Below are 20,139 nucleotides of genomic sequence, written 5' to 3'. Positions count from 1 at the left end.
TAGTCTAGTCGTATTCACTTTTTCATCTCGGGTGATGTTAGTGTTAGATTTGCTCAGTTTTGAGCCTATATATACTGCAGTAAAAGGCCAGGAACGACATCTAAGTTTCGTTCTGCAGTTTGCTTGCTGTTTGTTCTTGCCGGAGAGAGGAGAACTCACGGGAGAGAAAGAGAGCTCTAGTACTCCCTCGTACAAAATTTGTCTAGAAAGGGTAACTTGTGTATGCTTACCATGGTGAAATAACGGCGGTGGTTGCAAGAGATGATGGTGCATATTGTTTCACCAGAATCGGACTCAGATTGAAGGAAATGCTAGTGTCCATCCCCCTCCTCTGCACACCAACGCACAAGAATCCCCTCCCAATCAATGCCGTCGTGGAGCAAGAACTTCCAATTGAGAACTTATGCATGACTTCAGTCCTGGCAGAATAGTCTTTATATGTTGGACCAAGATCTGAAACCACGTAGGTGCATTTTCAGCGTAAATCACAGCTTACACCCGAAAGTCATGGAGTAACGGATGCCTACAAATAAAAGTACCTTCTTTAGCTTCTTTTTGCTAAATGTGGGAAGAACGAAGGACACATTCAGAGTAACGAGAAAAATTTAGCTTCACTGCAACATACCTGTTGAGAATGAAATATTTTTTCTTCGAGGCCCAGAGCATCCCTGATACTGAGATCTGAGTTGATATCCTACATCATTCAGGACAGAATACTTTAGACAGGTAAAAATAAAACATTCGGTGCTACGAAAGAATATGCTTACCATGGCATTTATGAACAGGCAACAGTCCATACTGCTAGATGATTTTTTTCATCTTTAAGTTATCATTATTATGCAGTATGAGATCAATAGCCACAAAGCTGAGTCATTTTCATCTTTAAGTTATCATTATTATGCAGTATGAGATCAAATAGCCACAAAGCTGAGTCATTTTCATCTTTAAGTTAACATTATTATGCAGTATGAGATCAAATGAGTCACTATTGAACTGCGAAAGAAAGTGACACAGTATTAATTTTTCATTATTAACACATCTACATCCTTAAACTAAGCAAATATGCAGCAAATTAATGTACCTGCTGGGAGCGGTTTACAACGCCAACATAACCAAGTCGTGATGGGATGACATTTCCCAGCAAAAAGTTATGGGCATCGGAGCCCTTGTCCATTGTGTCCTACTGTAACGAAACAGAAGAACATCCAAAATCAGAAGCGGCATGACACTGAAGTGGAGTAAGTTTTTCAATCCAATAACGAAAAATTTAAGGTTAAGGAACAAACCTTTGTGATAACACCAATTGTCTGAGAACCTACAACAAAAATAAATCAGTCTAGCAGGTGCAGTGTTGGCCGTATTTCTACAGCCAAAATCAAGCTTTATAATACCATATAAAAATCAAGTCATTTCATCAGAACTACCATAGTTACAGCAAAGTAGCAAATTCCATACATAAAAATCAGGTCATATCATTTAAGGAAAAAAATACTGCCTCAGATTTTATCAAAGTGAAATACCAATAGTCTGCTAAAGTAGGCATGGCACTCATGTTAACACTATGCAGTTCTCAGAAGACAGGGTGTGGCCAAATAATTCCATCATGTAAAACAAATCTCAACTAATTTCTACATACGTCATAAATGATAAATAATATGACAAATTAAGCAGAGCCAGAAAATAACTATGTTGCTCTAACCTCTTCGGCGGTTTGGATCGAAGTTGTTCTTTTGCTTGCTCCATTCGCTGTGATGGGAAAGCCGTCAGATTCTCTCTGGTAGCGGCCGTCGGATTCCCCGGTGGACGGTCGGGATCCGAGCATCACGTCCCAATCAGGAACATTGGTTTACACCACGTAATACCTGCTTTGTTTTGTTTGATTGCAAAAAACTGATGATTTGGCAGTGCCGAAACTGGCAGGCTGGTGAACTTTTTGGCTTGGTTTATGATTAATTTATAGCCAAGTTTGGTCATTGTGTTGGATTGATGCCCAAGCTGATGTTACCAAAACAATTGCTATACAAATATTTTTGGAAAAAAAGTTCTTGCTTGCTTGTTGTTCATTCTTTTGCCCAAAACAAATGCTATGTAGTACAAATATTTTTGGAAAAAGGTCTTGCTTGGGTGTTGTTCATTCTTTTGCCCAGATTGGCAAGGGAAATGTGGTTCAAACATATTTGGAGAAAGGTCTTGCTTGCCTGTCGTTCATTCTTTTACCCAGATTGGCACGGGAAATGCAGTGGAAGTTAGCAGGTCATTGCCATGACACCGTCCAAACACAGGCCAAATTTTGGCATCAAAAATTTCGGTAACATCATAGCTGGGCAGAAACCAAACACAGGGTACTGATACGATTGGCACCGGAAAAAAAGAACAATGGCAAAAGCAAAGTTAAAGTATTGGTAGCGAAAGCAAAGGATTCAAATTATTCATGTGCTTACCACATTTTGGCAAGGATTTTCTTGCATCAAACAGACAAGCTACACGTGGCACTGATGGATGATATGAACTTTATCAAAAGCTAAAATGGAGACTGATAATGTGCATGCATGCATTAATGATGAATTGATACAATTCGCATAAAACTTGCATTACATCAGGCTGGGACAGAAGCTCAGAGCTAACCTTCATATAACATATGGAATGGTGTTACAAATTCTAGAGTTAAAAAGTAGATAAGTTGTGGTCTGGTAAGGTTTCCCCTGCTTTAGCATGGGTGACACAAAAAGTATGGATGGATCGGTTAATTTTCGCTCATATCTTCAAAGTCGGTGAATAGTTGTTCATATCTTCAGCTTCAAGTCGGCGTCTGATGGCAGCGCCCTTCCGCGGTGGTTGAAGATCATGAAATCCATGTTTGCTGGGAATGATACGATCCTGTGATTGGCAAGACAGTGGATTAGGCACAAAAACGAGTATAATAGAAGGGGTTCCTCTCTATGCAGTGTATTATCACTGTGATTAAAACAGATAGAAAAGCTGTAGTGCAGGCTCAATCAACAGTCCATGATAACATAATATGGGTGCAAGGTGGCTGGTGGGTATTGGCCAAGCATTGGAGAAGAAAGTCGTATTCTAGGAAGCAAAAAAAGGAAAGGATAGATTCCTATTCCTGATAGACCATCCACATAATTCAAAGTTCAGGTGAATTCCAGTTATACTATGGTAAAATTAGTAATTTGTGACCAAAAAGCCTATCACAATGCCCAAAAGGAAAAAGAGTAACTGTCAAATAAACATACTTTCAGGGATTAATTGACGCTAGAAAACATCCCTAAATGACATCATACGCATAAAGGTCGAAATCAATGCAAATCAACTAATTTCCATAGCACGAACATCAACCGATTATAGGTTTAAAAACAGTTCCATAGTATTTCTTACACTCTATCATCAACCTAGAAGGTAATATCACTGCACCAAATTCACAAAATGAAAATACTAAAAAATCAACAGCAGCATGAATATATTCCCACCCTAACACTGTTATATGCCTATATCCCAAGGAAAATGCAAGGCAACCAGACTTTTCTCTTCAATTCACGTTTCAGAAGGTAACGTCACTGCAACAAATTCAAAGGTGCTTAAACACTTGAGAATCAAGAGTCTATGCATGATATGATCACAACTCAGATTTATGAGTGACTCTTACATTTATGCTTGCCTGATTTTTGCAGTTTCAGAAATTCTGCATAATGCAGCCCTTTTGTCCTTTTCTTTTCCCACCGCGCAGTCAGTGGCGGATTTAGAATCGTGCAAAGGCTTATGGCTAAACTAGGCTAAGTATGGAAGCCTGGGGCTAATCGAGTGCTAGTTATTTCTTGCCAAATCACTACTACATGATACATGTATTAAATGGCTCACGCCTAGGGCCCTGCGTGGATCGGGCCGGAAACCCCGCCGGGCTGGGCACAACCAAACGAGGCCTCGAAGGAAATAACTCGAAACATTTGGTTGGCATACTTACTGTCGGCCAACTTATGGTAGTTGGAGCTGAACCCTCGGAATTCGTTACTCTAATTTGATTTTATTGTACTACCAGAACAAGCATGACTGTAATCCTTAAGGCGAAGCAATATTTGCTTTTGTAATGTTTTTACTACTCTCTCCGATCTTAAATTGTTGTCGAAATATTACATGGATCTAGACAGTTTTTAAGAATAAATATTCATATTTAGACAAATTTAAATCAAGAATTTAGGATAGGAGGGAGTACATACCTGCAGTATCAATTTTCTGCACTGTGATTTTGAATTTGTTTCTCGTAACGGAATAATTTAGTGGCAATAGTGCACATGAAGAACTTTTGCGGTGGTTAGCTCGAAATGTAATCTATGCTCGATTGTCTAAATTTCGAAGCAGAATTCTTCTTAGAATGAAATCCGACTCCAGGTTCCAACACAAAACAACACAACATGGCCCATCGCCCGGGGTTCAACAAGTTGAGCCCCTAGGCGACAGTCCTAGGACTAATTGATTTGTTTTATCCATAAATCATGCAATGATTTGAATATATCTTCTATTCAACTCCTCTAGTTGATACGTGAGTTTCAAACAAGCTGCTAACTGGAATAACAAATATTACTCTTGATTGGAGAGGGAATGCACCCCAATTTTAAAGAAATAATACAAGGCCAAAATTTTAAAGAAATAATACAAGGCCAACACTACGACCGTTTCCATTATTCTTCTTTCATGTCACTCTATGAATTTGGTTGGACGCGGATTCACATTGAACACACACAAAAATGGCAAATGTTAGAAGCCTTTCCTATGAGTCATATGTTAAAAATGGCAAATGTTAGACATAACATACAATATTTCCGCACACTCAGAAAATAAGCTGCTAAATTATCCATCTTGTTTTTGCCTTTGTTAATACTCTTTGTCAAACTACAACTTCAGAAGGAAAAGGACCATTGGCTATTGCAACTATCGACAGAACTTTTAGATTTACATGTATTCAGTAAAAAAATTCCTTTGCACACTACAGTAAGCATTTCAATGTACTGAACAGATTTAAATGTTCCCAACTTTTCCACAGGCCCATACTTGGTTGTAATAAATTATACTCCGTGTATCATTCATACAAATTAAACCATCATTTACCTGCCAGACCAAGTGAGGAACTAACACCTCCGACCAAAGAATTTCTTTTGGTCAATATCACCTGTAAGCATATTTTCAATCAATGTACTTCACCAGCTCCTATGCCTCTCAAAGCAACTATAACCATGGTTATAACAGATGCTACAGGCAGAGTGCAAGTTGAGGTTGTTGTCACGGATCCTGGTCCTCTCACCCTCGTACGCCTGGAACAAAAAAAGCAGTTTGTTCTCGAGGAGTATTATTAGAAGGTAAATGCAATGTTGCCTGCTCTCAAGCTTGTTCTCCAGTTTTATCAGTATCAACGTCAAAATCATTAAAAATGTCTTGTCAAATACTGGTATCTATCGCCTATACAAATCAGACTATAGTTAGAAAAAAATAAACAAGAAAAATTAGTGGTGCCCTCAAGAGATGGCGCTCGGTGCTGCACGCAATTTTCCCAAGAGACTCAAAAAAGGAGAGACGGTGAAAGCAGAATGGTGGCAAACAAAATAATGAGGCGCATCACAGATACCGCTAAACCGAATATATTAATCAATCCACGTCGCAGAGACGTGGCACTCGTTTCCAATGTTCCCATACTAGTACTACCGACCATCACTTGGTCCAAAATAATAACACGACCACAACTCAAAGTTTCACAGACCACGATATAATAGTAACCATACGACGATAACTAGCAGCAACGCATCAGCGCGCAGCTGCCACAAAACGACGGCGACTCGCTTAGTCGACCTCCTCGATCTTGGGGCCAGGGCCGCCGGAAGCAGCAGGGGTGTCTTCGTCCATGCCCGAGCCCTCCATGTCAGCACCGGCGCCCTGGTACATCTTGGCGATGATCGGGTTGCACAGGCTCTCCAGCTCCTTCATCTTGTCCTCAAACTCATCAGCCTCAGCAAGCTGGTTAGTGTCCAGCCACTGGATGGCAGCATCAATGGCGTCCTCGATCTTCTTCTTGTCGTCCGCCGGCAGCTTGGAGGCGATCTTCTCGTCCTTGATGGTGTTGCGCATGTTGTACGAGTAGTTCTCCAGGGCGTTCTTGGACTCCACCTTCTTCTTGTGCTCCTCATCCTCGGACTTATACTTCTCAGCCTCCTGGACCATCTTCTCAATCTCCTCCTTGCTCAGCCTGCCCTTGTCGTTGGTGATTGTGATCTTGTTCTTCTGGCCAGTGGTCTTGTCCTCAGCAGACACGTTCAGGATGCCGTTGGCGTCAATGTCAAAGCAGACGGTGATCTGAGGAACACCCCTGGGTGCAGGAGGGATGCCAGAGAGCTCGAACTTGCCAAGGAGGTTGTTGTCCCGGGTCCTGGTCCTCTCACCCTCATACACCTGGATGAGCACACCAGGCTGGTTGTCCGAGTAGGTGGAGAAGACCTGCTCCTTCTTGGTTGGGATGGTGGTGTTCCTTGGGATCAAGACTGTCATAACACCTCCAGCTGTCTCCAGACCAAGAGAAAGAGGGGTGACATCCAACAGCAGCAGGTCCTGGACCTTCTCATTGCCCTCTCCGCTCAAGATGGCAGCCTGGACAGCAGCCCCGTAGGCAACAGCCTCATCAGGGTTGATGCTCTTGCACAGCTCCTTGCCGTTGAAGAAGTCCTGAAGAAGCTGCTGCACTCTGGGAATCCTGGTGGAACCACCAACAAGGACAACATCATGCACAGTGCTCTTATCCATCTTGGCATCCCTGAGGCACTTCTCCACAGGCTCCATGCACTTCCTGAACAGATCCATGTTCATCTCCTCAAACCTGGCACGGGTGATGGTGGAGTAGAAGTCAATGCCCTCGAACAGCGAGTCAATCTCAATGGTGGTCTGGGCAGTGGAGGAGAGAGTCCTCTTTGCCCTCTCACAGGATGTCCTCAGCCTCCGGAGAGCCCTTGGGTTGCCACTGATGTCCTTCTTGTTCTTTCTCTTAAACTCCTGGACGAAGTGGTTGACCATCCTGTTGTCAAAATCCTCACCACCAAGGTGAGTGTCACCAGCTGTGGCCTTGACCTCAAAGATACCCTCCTCAATGGTGAGAAGGGAGACATCGAAGGTACCGCCTCCAAGATCAAAGATGAGGACATTCTTCTCACCAACACTGGAAGCCTTCTTGTCAAGACCATAAGCAATGGCAGCAGCAGTTGGCTCGTTGATGATACGCAGAACATTGATGCCAGCAATGACACCAGCATCCTTGGTGGCCTGCCTCTGCGAGTCATTGAAGTATGCAGGAACAGTGACAACGGCATTCTTCACAGTGGTTCCAAGGAATGCTTCAGCAATCTCACGCATCTTGATGAGGACCATCGAGGAGATCTCTTCAGCTGCAAACTGCTTCTCCTCACCCTTGTACTGGACATTGATCATGGGCTTGTCACCAGGACCAGCAACAACCTTGAAGGGCCAGAGCTTGATATCACTCTGGACGGTGGAATCAGTAAATCTCCGGCCAATGAGACGCTTGGCATCTGCATAATAGAGTCATGCGTGAGCAAATGCTGCCAACATAATGCAAGAGAATGTAAACAACCCAAGATATGAAACTTAAGACAGTAATGCTTCTGATAAAAAACAGTAAAATACTTTAGACAGTAAGTTCTACGAAATTAACACAACACACACCTCTACTGTGTCAACAAAACAGATAAGAAATGCAAAGCCATGTAAACGGATATAAAGTAACTGGAAGCTCATAAGTACTAGCAGCCAGTGTCGCAAAGGTCCGTTCCCGCTTGTTTTCTGCCATGTTTCGAGACAGGGAATCACAAAATTGACTCCGTGTCAGATACCAATGGCATTTGATCCTTAACAATGCAACAAAAAGCAGGATAATCAGTCTATTAACACGAGTCAACATCATAATGAGTGTGCAATCTCAGCCGAAAGATGGTGATCTTGATTATAATAATCAGTGATTCAGTAAATGGGATTGTTTGCATCACAGATTGCACAACAAGACCAGTTAGGCATTGTATAGCATCAGGTTTACTTTAAAAATCTCACAAGAAAACGAAAGATGTTTAACCTAAAAATATCTCAAATAAAAATTGGATGGGAGATCAGATGGTAGTGCATGATGTAAATTGATCATCACAGTGAATGCAGAAATGTGGTATGGATTTGATATCGTCATTTCTCCAATCCAATTTTTCACAAAATAAAAACAGAATAAATATGAAAAAAAGGATTGGACAACACTAACAAAGTAACAATTCACAATTAAAGGTTTACCTTAGAATAATAAGATACAATTAAAACCAAGTACTAAAAGGATTAGCAACGATTGAGCTGCAGATGGGTCAGATTGAAAACCATGAAAGCCATGACCATGTTTTTTGCTTGCTGCCAGCTTTGCCACGCCTAAAATTAAACGGGCAAAACAGGAGCACATCACAAATGAGAGTTGCCCCAATTTCGCTTCGCAAAACATGATAGCAAACAAAAACAGGCCATAGCCATCCATCATACAAGTCAGGATAAAGGCGCTTGGAATTTTTTTTCATCATCAATCTGGCAGCTTCAGAAATAGATAACCACGAACTCAAAAAATAAGCAATGTGAATACCACATTGTGCAACAAGAAGAGCTATCTACCATACAATTTAGTTGGATTCGAACAATAATCGCTACAATTCATAAATTACTAATTGCGTACCGAGAGAATCATAGTATACTATGCGTTTTGGCAACAATGTAATACCGAAATACAGAATATATACTAATAATATCGGATCTGAGTTCCATGTCAATGAAGTGACAAAACACTCTGAACTGATCAACTGTCCAGATCTGCTCTACACCTAACAGAGCTATATCAACAACTAGCTAACAGCTAGCTCAACATAATAATGATAGATCTCTACATGTAAACTGGATCTGAGCGACCACCTAACAATAAATACATACAACCACCGCTAATCCAATATAAAACGCACTAAACGGAGCAGATTCAACACTCAAAAACCAATCACTCTATCAAACAGTAACCAGATCTGAGCATGGAAGGGATGAAAGTGAAGAGACGCTCACCGAAGACGGTGTTGATGGGGTTCATCGCCACCTGGTTCTTGGCGGCGTCGCCGATGAGGCGCTCAGAGTCGGTGAAGGCCACGTACGACGGCGTGGTCCGGTTGCCCTGGTCATTGGCGATGATCTCGACGCGGTCGTGCTGCCATACGCCCACGCACGAGTACGTCGTGCCGAGGTCGATGCCGATCGCCGGCCCATCGCCCTTAGCCGCCATCTCTCTCTAGCTCCGGCGAACTTGAAATCTCTCTAGGGTTTTTGTGTTTTCTCCCGGAGGCGGAGAAGTGGCGGCGGGTTCTGCGGAGGAGGGGGGAGGACTAGGGTTTCGAGAGGAGGAGGGCAGGGCGTGGAGGCAGAGATTTTATAGGAGAGAGAGGGGCTCGTGAGGCTCTAGAAGGTTCCTGGGTGAGGGTTAGGTATTTGCGAGCCGTTGAGATCTGATCTTGCGGCTCGGGGCGAGCGGGGATGTCCTTGTGGCTGGGCAGCTGGCGGCGCCTTTGGGTTTCGGTGATTCAAACGGCTATTTTGGCAAAGGGGCTTTGGCAAAAGAGTTTGCTCTGATATGCTTCTAAGGAATCTAATCACTCGTTGCAAAGATTAGCATGTGAACTTCCTTAAAAAAAAAGATTAGCATGTGAACTCTATTCTGCAGCATCCTCTTCTTCGTTTGGTTTTAGGGGAAATATTCTTCGTAGCATATTATTTTGTACTTTCTTCCATGTCAGATCCTTAAGAACCAAGAATATCCAACAAGAAATAAAAAATTCCACGCATTGGAAAAGTCATTGTCTTTTGTCTTAAAAACATTGGCTCGCACGTTCTTGACAAGGGTCTCACCATGCAACTCATCAGGCCTAGGAGCACGAGTTCCAAACCTTGGTGACCGTTCTCAACAACATTGTCTCGTCACCTTCCTTTGATATCGTTAGCTCGAAGCTAGCCCTCGAGGAGCTCGTCATCCAATAGCATGCCAAGGACAAAAGTCATGTCGCTATGGTAGTCCACGGGAATGACACCGTCAACGATGACTGCAATGGTGATCACGTCTACAAGTCCAACAGCAAGGGCGTGTCTATAGTCAGGAGCATATCTATGGTTGCATACGTTGCGATCCCAATTTTTTCCAGTGTGGCACTTCTCTTTTCCTATCCGCAACAGATTTTGTGATATGCTCCCGACATCCTTGGACTTAGGCATGTCTTGCCAAACTACACCTGTCGTGTGACGTTCTCTGGTATCACTGACCCTAAGTTCACAAAGTTCCTAGAAAAACTCCACCCCCCCCCCCAACAAAGGTTCCTTCACAAAACCACCATACCCCCCCCCCCACCGTCCTTGCGGGCCCACCCCTAAAATCCGGTAGGCATCCCGTGATATATCCCTTTGGGATGGGATGACGCCAAATTCTCTTGCCTCTTTCGACCCTACGTAGTCCAATGCCTTCAAGTTGCCCCTGACGTCGACCACATCAGCCCCACAGTATGTGTCGCAGTCACCATGACGTTTTCACCTCTCCTCCAAATTTCCTTGCGTCATCCTCCTCTATCTATTCCCAAGTCGTCACTTTAAATTGCCATCCAAGATGCCGCTATTCTGGTAGACCCACCCAACATCCAACAACCAACACCAAATGATTGCATGTCGCAATTCGGCTATTCCATGCACAAAGAAATATCATATCTTTTAGTTTTTTTTCCGGCATCTCTCGCGTCCCATCTTCCTTTTCTCATTCCTTAAGGATCCAAATAGTAACTCGACAATGGCATATGAGTACAGCCCTTTGATGAGAAACGATAGTTGGTCATTTGTTCCATGTCTCATTGGTGTCAAGTGTTAATGTGCTCTTCGAGAAATGGATCTTTTGGATGGTTGCCAATGTGAAAGAGAAACTTCCTTCTTTTCTTCCTTTTTGAGATCATGAAAGAAAAACTTGTTTTTTTTAGAGGAAGAAAAACTTGCTGTTACAGCGGGTTTGCAAGTTCAGCTATCGTTTGAGGCCCAAAATCGGAGACATAGAACATGTGAGGCCTTGCATTGCAGTCTATAGGCTATCGTTTCCTATAGGAAAAAAGTCCATATCTCACCCTCAAATGTATCTCAAGGGACGCATGACCCCCTGAAATCGAAAACCGTTTATTTTTAATCCTGAAATTAACAAAACCGGATAAATCACCCCATTAGGCTAATCTAGAACGGTTTTGCCGCTGACTAGGATTGTTGACCTCACTTTTGACTTGATGGCGTGGCAGTTATAGGTTTCATGTCTCTTTTTTTGACAAAAAATCCCCTTTCAGCGCATCCAGAGATGCCGGCCAGGGCAACCAAGCATGAGAGCCATAGAGGCGGCGAGGAAGCTAGCGGCGGCGGGGATGGAACTTGTTTAGATTGTCGTTGCAGACCTCTCTGACTCTGAGCACAGCCTGGACAAGGGGGAGGAACGGATCAGCAGTTCAATGATGTCCTCCTGTGCAGCTTCTGGGGAACGATGTCAGGTGGAGGACGCAGGGCGATGGCAGCCACCAACGAGCGGCGGTTGCGCTCGACACGAGATCGCCGGAGGGCTCCAAATCTGAAATCAACAGAGGGGAAATAGCCATGAGGTATCAGTGGTGCTGTGGCTTGAAGGAATTGAAGAAAGGAGGTCTCTCGCGGTCGCAATGGACGGCCGCCGCCGCCGCCGACGAGCAGCGGTGGCACTTGGCTTCACTGGCTGTTTCAGGCCTTGCCTCGCCGCCTTGTACATCGCTTCCGTGCGCGGGTCACACACCAAGATGCGCGGCCGCATGCCGCCCTGCGTTGCGCATTCCGCGGGTGACTGGCGTGCCGACCTGCGTTGCGTGGTGCGGGCGTTGGCGAAGACGGGAAGAGTTGGGCAGGCGCGGGCTCGAGTGAGGGCGAAGGGAGGCACGTGGGGTCCGGGCGCGCCTTCGGGAGGCAGCGGCAGCGCGGGAAGGCTCGAAGGCGGCGGATCTCGCCGTGGTCGGGAAGAAGGCGGCGCGGCTGGAGGCCATGGATTTCGGCTCAAGCTCCAGCTCGGCCAAGGGCGCGGGCGATGCCAGCAGGGGCGGGCGGCGGCGAGCGGGTCAGCAGGCAGGCGGCGGCGCGGCCTGGGGACGGGGACAGGCGTCAAGGCACGGGAGGTAGTTCAGGCACAGAGAGGAACGTGCAGAGGGGAAGAACAGGAGACACATCAGCACGTCAATTTTTTAGTCAACAACAAAACCGTCCTAAATTGGCCCCATCATCACGAAAACCGCCTAATGGGATGATTTGTCCGGTTTTATTAATTACATGGTTAAAAATAAACGATTTTCGATTTCAACGAGTTATGCGTCCCTTGAGATATATTTGGGAATGAAATATGAACTTCTTTCTTCCTGTATACAACACATGCTCCGGGCCTAGTATCACAATCATAGGAAGACGGCCTCGTAGTCAATTCCCTCGCTGCGCATCGTGGGCCAGTTCCAGTCTCAATTTGATCGCTGAATGAGCTCGCCGCCGCTGCTCGCTAGGCCGCGCTGGGCCTGTACGCGGAACGGATGCGCACTTGGACGGTTGGACCTGAAACTCTACACGGAGCTTCATGTATCCTTTTTCTAGATGAACCCGATTTGGGCTGTCAAGAGACACGGCGACGGATGGCCCCGGGGAGGCCCAGTTGAGGATATGCTCGAGACTTTTACCACAAACGCTTCTTCTCTGTACGTTTTTTTTTTCTTGCGAGGTCCTGTACTACAATTTCGAAAAAGAAACACCAGACAGATACAACACGTCGTGTTTACCATTGCACGCATTCACATTTCTATTCCGAAGTCCGAACGACAATTTGAGGGGGAAATAATACAAATTTAATGCTGATAGTTATAATGGTTGAGGTGCTAGCCTAATTAGTTGAATCTGCACCCAAAAACTTTTGTTTCGCATCTTTTTTCGCAAGATGTGGACTGAACATGGATTTCAATTTTATGTCACGATACACAAGTTGTTTGTTACCATGCAGTGATTTGGCTTTTTTTTCATGAGAGAAGTTCATTCTACACTTGTCCTATATATAATTTATTTTTATTACAACCCGGAACCCTCGAAACCGTTCACGATGCTCACCGCACAGAAAATGCTGAAAAAATTCCAATAAAATCAAACATAGTTTAGTGACTGGTATTATAAAGATTTAGCTTAAATTGACAGGTGGTTTAAGAGAAACTTGCTGTTTTACTTTCGTATCGATTTTTTGACATAAAATTCAAACTGCAGATAAATTTAAAATTTCAGTAAAACAAATATAATCCAGTGACCATTCTCGTCAGGTGTTTTCTTGTTGCTTCACAAAGAAATAAAATCTCGCCCTAACTCGTTTGAAAGTTGGCACAAAACGGTCATGCACTCATGCATACAGAAGAGAATGGGAATGCATGCATGTACATAAACCACTTTAGGTGGTGTTGAGTTTAATAACATACGAACACATACCGTACGTGTTCCAAGTTAGGGATATCAGGTAGTACCAGATAAGTCATCGTTTTCTTGATTTTGGTGGTATTACACATAGCAGCTTACTTCTATTCGATCTTGAGTTTCTCGCTCTCTTCCTTCAAACTTTTTGGAAAAGATACTAATATAGCAAAACCGTTTCGCCGAGGACATTAGAGGTGAGATGAGCGGCTGGTGAGGCATCAACGACATCGACGTGTATATATATGATCAGCCTGTAGCCCGAGTGATTTTTCAGTCGGGCTGTCATACATGCATGTTCAATTGCCATCTGGAATATGCACCTTCGTTAGATGGAATTGCACATTTCATCGTCTATTGAAGACGATGTTGCGCAGAACATCATTTTTACCATTTTTTTTACAGATTTCATCGCATATTAGTTTAATGAGTTACAGAGATATCTTAATAGCGTGTTAGACGAGCTAACCACGTTTTGACACACCTTATGTCGGTGTCAATGTGGACTAAGCATCTTACCACGATGGACTGGATCGGATCAGAGCCAACCCATTGAAATCATGACCGATTCGGTCACGTAGCACACCAACGGTCTGCGTATTTTGCCGGCTTAATCGTGCACAAATCAACTGAAATACTAGAAGAGACGACCCGCCGCCCTAGAGCCGGGCCCCAACCAACCACGCGGATCAACACATCCAAAATCATGAGGCCGACTGGGTCAGTCAGTAGCGAGGCAGTGACCACAGCAGCTCAGAGGTGGAGTGAGTCCAAAGCTGCTTTGGTGCTTCACGTGCTTGCTTTACTGGTCGACCGAGGCAGCCCCAACCTACGTGATAGTACTAGCTAAAATGTATGCAAATGCACCCTGTGATCCGTGCAAGGCACCGATGAAAGTGTAGCAGCGTACAGGTGGTCCACGCGTGCATGCACCTCGTCCCTGCCACGCCCACGTTGCCTGCTTTTCCACGGTTTCTGACCTGCTTCTGCCTTTGGTTTCCCGGCGACCGATGCTGTGGGACAAGGGCGTCACAAGTGTTTGTGGACAATTTGACCATAGAACCCACAAATTAAAACAAAAGCTTGTGGCAATGTGTACAATATGTATGGTAACATAGGCTATAAGATGGGTCCTGCATGGTATATATGTCACTTGTAGAAACAAGAGATATAAAAGAACAGAAATACTATACTTTAGTTCCTGTGGCTAGCGACAAGTTTATGACCAACCCATAAGTTTTTTGTCTTATGGCCAACTCTCACAATGTATAAGATAAACAATAAGATCATCTTTTTGCCTTATGGCCATACTTGTGCCCACATTGTGGTTGCTCTAAGGATGGTGACTGTATGCCCATGAAATCTATTGCTACTGTAGTGGAGTTAGGAGTACCTAACTAGCCACCTACCCTGTATTTGCTCCCAGCCGGGAAGAAGAGGACGATGGTATTTTCACCAGTATATGGTCATGGCTGGTTTTACTTTCACTGTGCGACGGGGACGGCTAGCAACTGGGCTGTGAAAATATAAGAGAACCCATTCTTTTTGCACGATGGAAGATCCACTACTACAAAATGGTCTATATCTCACGGCGCATCAGTAACGGGTTCGGCGTGACCGTTACTGATGAACAGAGCGGGATCTGCCCGTCCCCGCCCAGCCATACATCAGTGACGGTCGCAAGAGGTGACCGCCACTGATGTACCATCATTCCTCGCAAGAGACATCAGTGGCGGTCAAGTAAGAGACCACCGTTACTGATGTACCACACATCAGTAACGGTCGCCCTAATGTACCTGTCACTGATGTGTGATACATGTCAGTAACGGTCGCTCTCGGCCCGACCGTTACTGATGTGTGGTACATCAGTAACGGGCCAAATTAAAGCGACCGTTACTGATGTATCCCTATTATTACTAACGGTAGCCCAATTCCTGACCGCCACTGATGATAGTCGCGGTTTAAATACGCGAGGCAGAGTCGCAGCTGGTTGCGCTACGCGTCGTAACGAACCAGCTGCGGGTCCTTCTTCTCCGGAGACGGCGGAGCCCTGCCCGAAGCCGCCATGGCCGCCGGCGAGCCCAGCAGGTAGCCCCTCCTCCTCCCTCTCCCCTTCCTCCTCTCTCCCCCCGTCAGCAGCGGCCATATCCCCGGCGAGCTCCAATCTTCAAGCCCGAAGCTTCCCTCTCCCTTGCGAGCTCTCTCTCCCTCCCGATCTATCTCGCCGGCCTCCAATTTCTCTCCGAAGTTCCCCAATTTCAATTTTTTGAGCTCCGGCCGCCGGCCAAAATGCGGCCTCGTCGTCGTATCCCGGAGCTTCCCTCTCCCTTGCGAGCTCTCTCTCCCTCCCGATCTTTCTTGCCGGCCTCCAATTTCTTTCCGAATGTCTCTAATTTCAAATTTTTAGTTAGCCCCGGTTAATTAACACCTTAATCTCCTTGTTAATGATTAGGCTAACTATTTTGTTTCGTGTTTTCTTGTGTATTGTGTAGTAGATCGAAGGACCGTTCTTGGATGTACGTCACGGAAAGAATCAATGCTCGATGGATAACCAAATGGACGGTCTTTTTTGGAGTCACGAAAGGTGATATGGAACGAAAAGGACTTGTCATGATGTGTTATCTATGTCGCAAATGTGAAAACACATGCATGATGAAGCCTGAAGATGTTTAGATGCACGTGCTGGCATCGTGTTTTGTGAAAGGTTATTCACGGTGGACTTGTCACGGGGATGATGCGGTTGATGTCGGTAGCAGTAGCGAAGATGATGATGTCCCGGGGTATGATCTGGCGAATGATTCCGAGGAAGAAACAAGGGTCGATGAGGATGCAAATGTGGAAGGTGAAGGAGCTCCATGTGGCAGGATGGCCGAAATGCTAGATGATCTGTACCTACGGGACCAGCTGGAGGACCCCGAAGATGAGGCAGAGTCTGCTCAGTTCAAAAAATTGTTGGAGAACACAAACACACCCTTGTATGATGGAGCTGGCGTAGAAAACAACGTGCTCGAAGTAACGCTCGAACTTTTGAGGCTGAAGGCAACATCATGCTGGTCGGACAAGGGCTTCACGGACTTGTTGAGTTACCTTGCTTCGGTTTTTCCACAGCCAAACAAGTTGCCGAAGAGCACATACGAGACGAAGAAGATTACATGCCCGTTTGGGTTAGATTGCGTGAAACATCATTCATGTCCAAACGACTGCATGATATACATTAGAGAATACGAGAACCATGAGAGCTGCCACATATGCGGTGCATCGAGATACAAGAAGAAAAACGCCAGAGCTGGCGAAGACGATGGGGAAGAAGTGATGAAGGACATGCCGGCAAAGACTGACTGGTATCTTATGGCAGGTGGCCGAGTTGAGCGTTGGATGCAGAACGTTAAGGACGCGAGGTATCTCGTCCATCACGATCCGGCGCAGGCAGCATTCGATCTCAACGGGCACTACCGTGTGGAGGAAGCTGGGGTCCTAAGACACCTTGCCGATGGGACTCAGTGGAGGAACTTCGACACGGCATTTCCAGATTTCGGGGCAGAGCCCAGAAACCTGAGGCTCGGTCTCAGCACTGACGGGATAAATCCTTTTGGAAACATGCACAACAAGCACATCACATGGCTAGTGATCTTGTTTGTCTACAACCTTCCTCCATGGTTAATCATGAAAAGAAAGTAAATCCACATGTGCATGCTCATACAGGGTCCAAAGCAGCCGGGAGCTAACCTAAATGTGTATTTGCAGCTAGTGAAGGATGAGCTGAAGCAGTTTTGAAACCCCGGCAGAGTGGTTTGGGACGCAAACAGGAGGGAGTACTTCACGATGAGAGCAGCGCTTCTGACCTGCGTGCATGACTACCCCGTGAATGGAAATACTTCATGCCAGGTGACGAGTGGCGCGAGCTATTTTGAGCGTCCATCAATATAGCAGTGCGGAATGGTCTTGCTACTTGGAAATGTACCGCTAGAAAGTGGATGGACAAACCCTATGCGATCATCAAGAAGAATTAGCCGTCGATAACTGATGAGGCCAAATGGGAAAAATTCAAGAAGAAATCGTCTGACCCTGCCTTCATTGCGAAGAGTGAACGTATGAGGGCGTTGCGCGCGAGAAAGCCGTTGAACCACAGGCTAGGGAGTGCAGGTAAAGAGGGGAAGAGGAAGGTCTGGCGCAAGCAGGACCGAATTCTCGAGGCGGCAGGCAGGGTGCCTCCAGTGCATAATATTCTGGAGGATAAACGTGCTAAAGAATATGCACGTCAGCACATGACACCAAAGGAGTGGGCGGGCATTGAGGCAATGCAGCCGCCTGTTAAATTTTTTACCGTAAGGGTTCATGTGCATTACTTTGTTTTCAGCGTTAATTATAACACGCGCGATCCATATAGACTCAGGTCCTGTATTATATGATAACAGGAAAATAACCACAAATGGGAGGAGAGCAAGAGGTCAGAAACATCCGCCGACTCCGTGCAGAGCAAGAGGTGAGATTCGGCTGTGACCGCCGGCTTGGAAAAGGCGGAGCACACGTGCCGTGTTCTGGGGGAAGGCGGAGGGGCCTGCTGGGATGATTATTTCCCGCCTGCTCCGAAGCAAAGCAGGGTCTAGAAAAAGCTCCCCGCTTCTGCAGGGTCCAGAAAAAGCAGGCATCTATGGTGTGTCAAGAGGTGTCAAGAGAATATGCCGTGCAAGCCGTCCATCATTTGGTGTCGGCATTGGCCAAAGACCACCCCGCCCTTGACGCCATACTCGGGGGAGGAGTGGACGGTTTGAGGAACCTCCTTCATCCTCTTTCTCCTCTTCCCCCGCGAAAGAGCACCCCGCTGAAGAGCAGCGCCGGCTCCGACACACGTATGGAATACCATGACACATACACCCCAGGTTACAGCCCGGCTCCTAGCATGGACAACCCCCCCGCTAGCCAACCGGACCCAAGCGAGGGCATCCGGGATAACGATCCGGGCCCGAGCGACAACATCCTTGTAAGCATACTTTTCAAACTCTTTTTCACTCCTTACCTTCATGAATAAAGATAACACACATATGCCTTCTTCTTGTTACGCGCAGGCACCAGTGAAGTGTCGTATTCACGTAGACAAGCCTGTAGGCGCCACTGGCCGCCTGATGCCCAGACAATCACCGCCACTGGTGCATGGCATTCTTATGAACGACACACAAGTGAGTGTGATGATGGACTCTGTCGTCGAGGAGCATCCCGATTATGCTATCCCGCTACCTCCGGAGGAAGGCGTGGATATCCTAAGCTGTTGTCCAAAATACCACATTATGTGGCCTAAGAGCTTGGTATCTCTCTACAACCAATGCCGGCCCTCTATGACTCCAGCTCCCTCCGCCCACAAAAGGTACTTCTCAATCGCCGGTCTTTCCCCTAGGATACTGCCTCCTGTCGATGCCGGTGGAGATGAAGAGCGGACAATGTCGATGCCTTCACAGCTTAAAGACAGTTAGACCACAGGGTCGGCACAGGCTGAAAGCGTCCCTCCTACCTTCTCTCTCTTGGGTGCCGCTGAGTCCATGGGTGGCCACAAGATCGATGACAAGTATAAGGCAGAGGAGCAAAAGGAGTGGGACAATAAGAGGAGGCATAAAAAGAGGGGGCGCGGCGGCAAGACCATCAAGGACTCCTCGAATATCAAGCAAGATGAGATGCACTATGTGCCTGACATAACTGGAGTGAGGGAAGACAATAGGCCTGACATTCTCATGAAGAACCCCCGTCAAGGCCAGAGATTCGAAGACGGATTCTATTTCGTGGCTAGGGATCTTGACCGGGTGCTAATTTACTATCCTGGAAGACCGATGCTCACCGAAGATTCCTTGCGTGCCGGGTCCAGAGAGATGCAAGTGTTTCATCAGTTCTACATGCAAGCAGCAGCTGGTTGTCAACAGCATGCGCAACAAATCAATGTTCGAATCCCACGAGACTATGGCTTCTTTGACCAAGAAACCGGGAGCATTCAGGAACGTCCTATCACCTTTGGTGTGGAGTTCAATGAACTGTTCCACCTCTTCAACCGCCAAAAGCTTGATATCAACCTCTTAAGGCTGTGATCTGCCTACCAAATGAGGAAAATGCGGCGAATGGAGGTAAAAAAAGTAGCCATTCTAGACCCTGCGGTGTTCAACTACGGTGACATCGGTCTTGAGCCAGAAAAGGATCACTCAAGAACCCTGGCGTTTAAATAGTTGGTGGCATGTCTGGAGAAATACGCTGACCACGACTTTATCCTCTTCTTCCTTAATTTGGAGTAAGTTGAATTTTATATATGGAATCGTTTGTTTTTTCTAATTCAGTCTTTCTTATACACTCTTAGATACTAAAGTTTGTTTCTTTTGAAAACAGAGACCATTGGGTGACATTACTCATTTGTTTGCCTTGGTGCGCGGTGTACTATTTCGGTTCACTACTTCCGAAGAAGAGTGTTCGAGGTCGCTACTGGAAACCCATCAAATCACTTATTAACACTGTTTGGAAAGTTGCGACCAAGGGAAAACTAGCTGGTAAAGGCTATAAAGACGAGCCTCACCACAACCACAG

The 20,139-nt window shown here is 45.8% G+C and overlaps 1 protein-coding gene, 1 long non-coding RNA gene and 3 other non-coding genes across 5 annotated transcripts; all 5 read right to left on the bottom strand.

The window, feature by feature from the left end:
* Nucleotides 1–2,578: 2,578 nt before the first annotated feature.
* LOC112272414 lies at nucleotides 2,579–5,617 on the bottom strand. Its single transcript, XR_002966179.1, has 2 exons — nucleotides 5,110–5,617; nucleotides 2,579–2,877 (listed from the first exon to the last, which is right to left on the bottom strand). It is a non-coding gene; the product is annotated as an uncharacterized LOC112272414 (long non-coding RNA).
* Nucleotide 5,618: 1 nt separating this feature from the next.
* Nucleotides 5,619–9,475, bottom strand: LOC100843308 (heat shock cognate 70 kDa protein 2). The gene is made up of 2 exons (XM_003578850.3): nucleotides 9,130–9,475; nucleotides 5,619–7,568 (listed from the first exon to the last, which is right to left on the bottom strand). The coding sequence occupies exons 1-2, from the start codon at nucleotides 9,341–9,343 to the stop codon at nucleotides 5,836–5,838; spliced, it is 1,947 nt and encodes a 648-aa protein (XP_003578898.1). The 5' UTR covers nucleotides 9,344–9,475; the 3' UTR covers nucleotides 5,619–5,835.
* Nucleotides 7,760–7,900, bottom strand: LOC112269069. Its single transcript, XR_002960656.1, has one exon. It is a non-coding gene; the product is annotated as a small nucleolar RNA F1/F2/snoR5a (small nucleolar RNA).
* On the bottom strand, nucleotides 7,969–8,050 carry LOC112269039. Its single transcript, XR_002960629.1, has one exon. It is a non-coding gene; the product is annotated as a small nucleolar RNA Z196/R39/R59 family (small nucleolar RNA).
* LOC112269038 lies at nucleotides 8,154–8,240 on the bottom strand. Its single transcript, XR_002960628.1, has one exon. It is a non-coding gene; the product is annotated as a small nucleolar RNA Z195/SNORD33/SNORD32 family (small nucleolar RNA).
* Nucleotides 9,476–20,139: the final 10,664 nt, after the last annotated feature.

The sequence above is a fragment of the Brachypodium distachyon genome, chromosome 4, assembly GCF_000005505.3.
Source record: "Brachypodium distachyon strain Bd21 chromosome 4, Brachypodium_distachyon_v3.0, whole genome shotgun sequence".
Classification (NCBI taxonomy): Eukaryota; Viridiplantae; Streptophyta; class Magnoliopsida; order Poales; family Poaceae; genus Brachypodium; species Brachypodium distachyon.
This window is presented reverse-complemented; position numbering and strand designations above follow the sequence as displayed.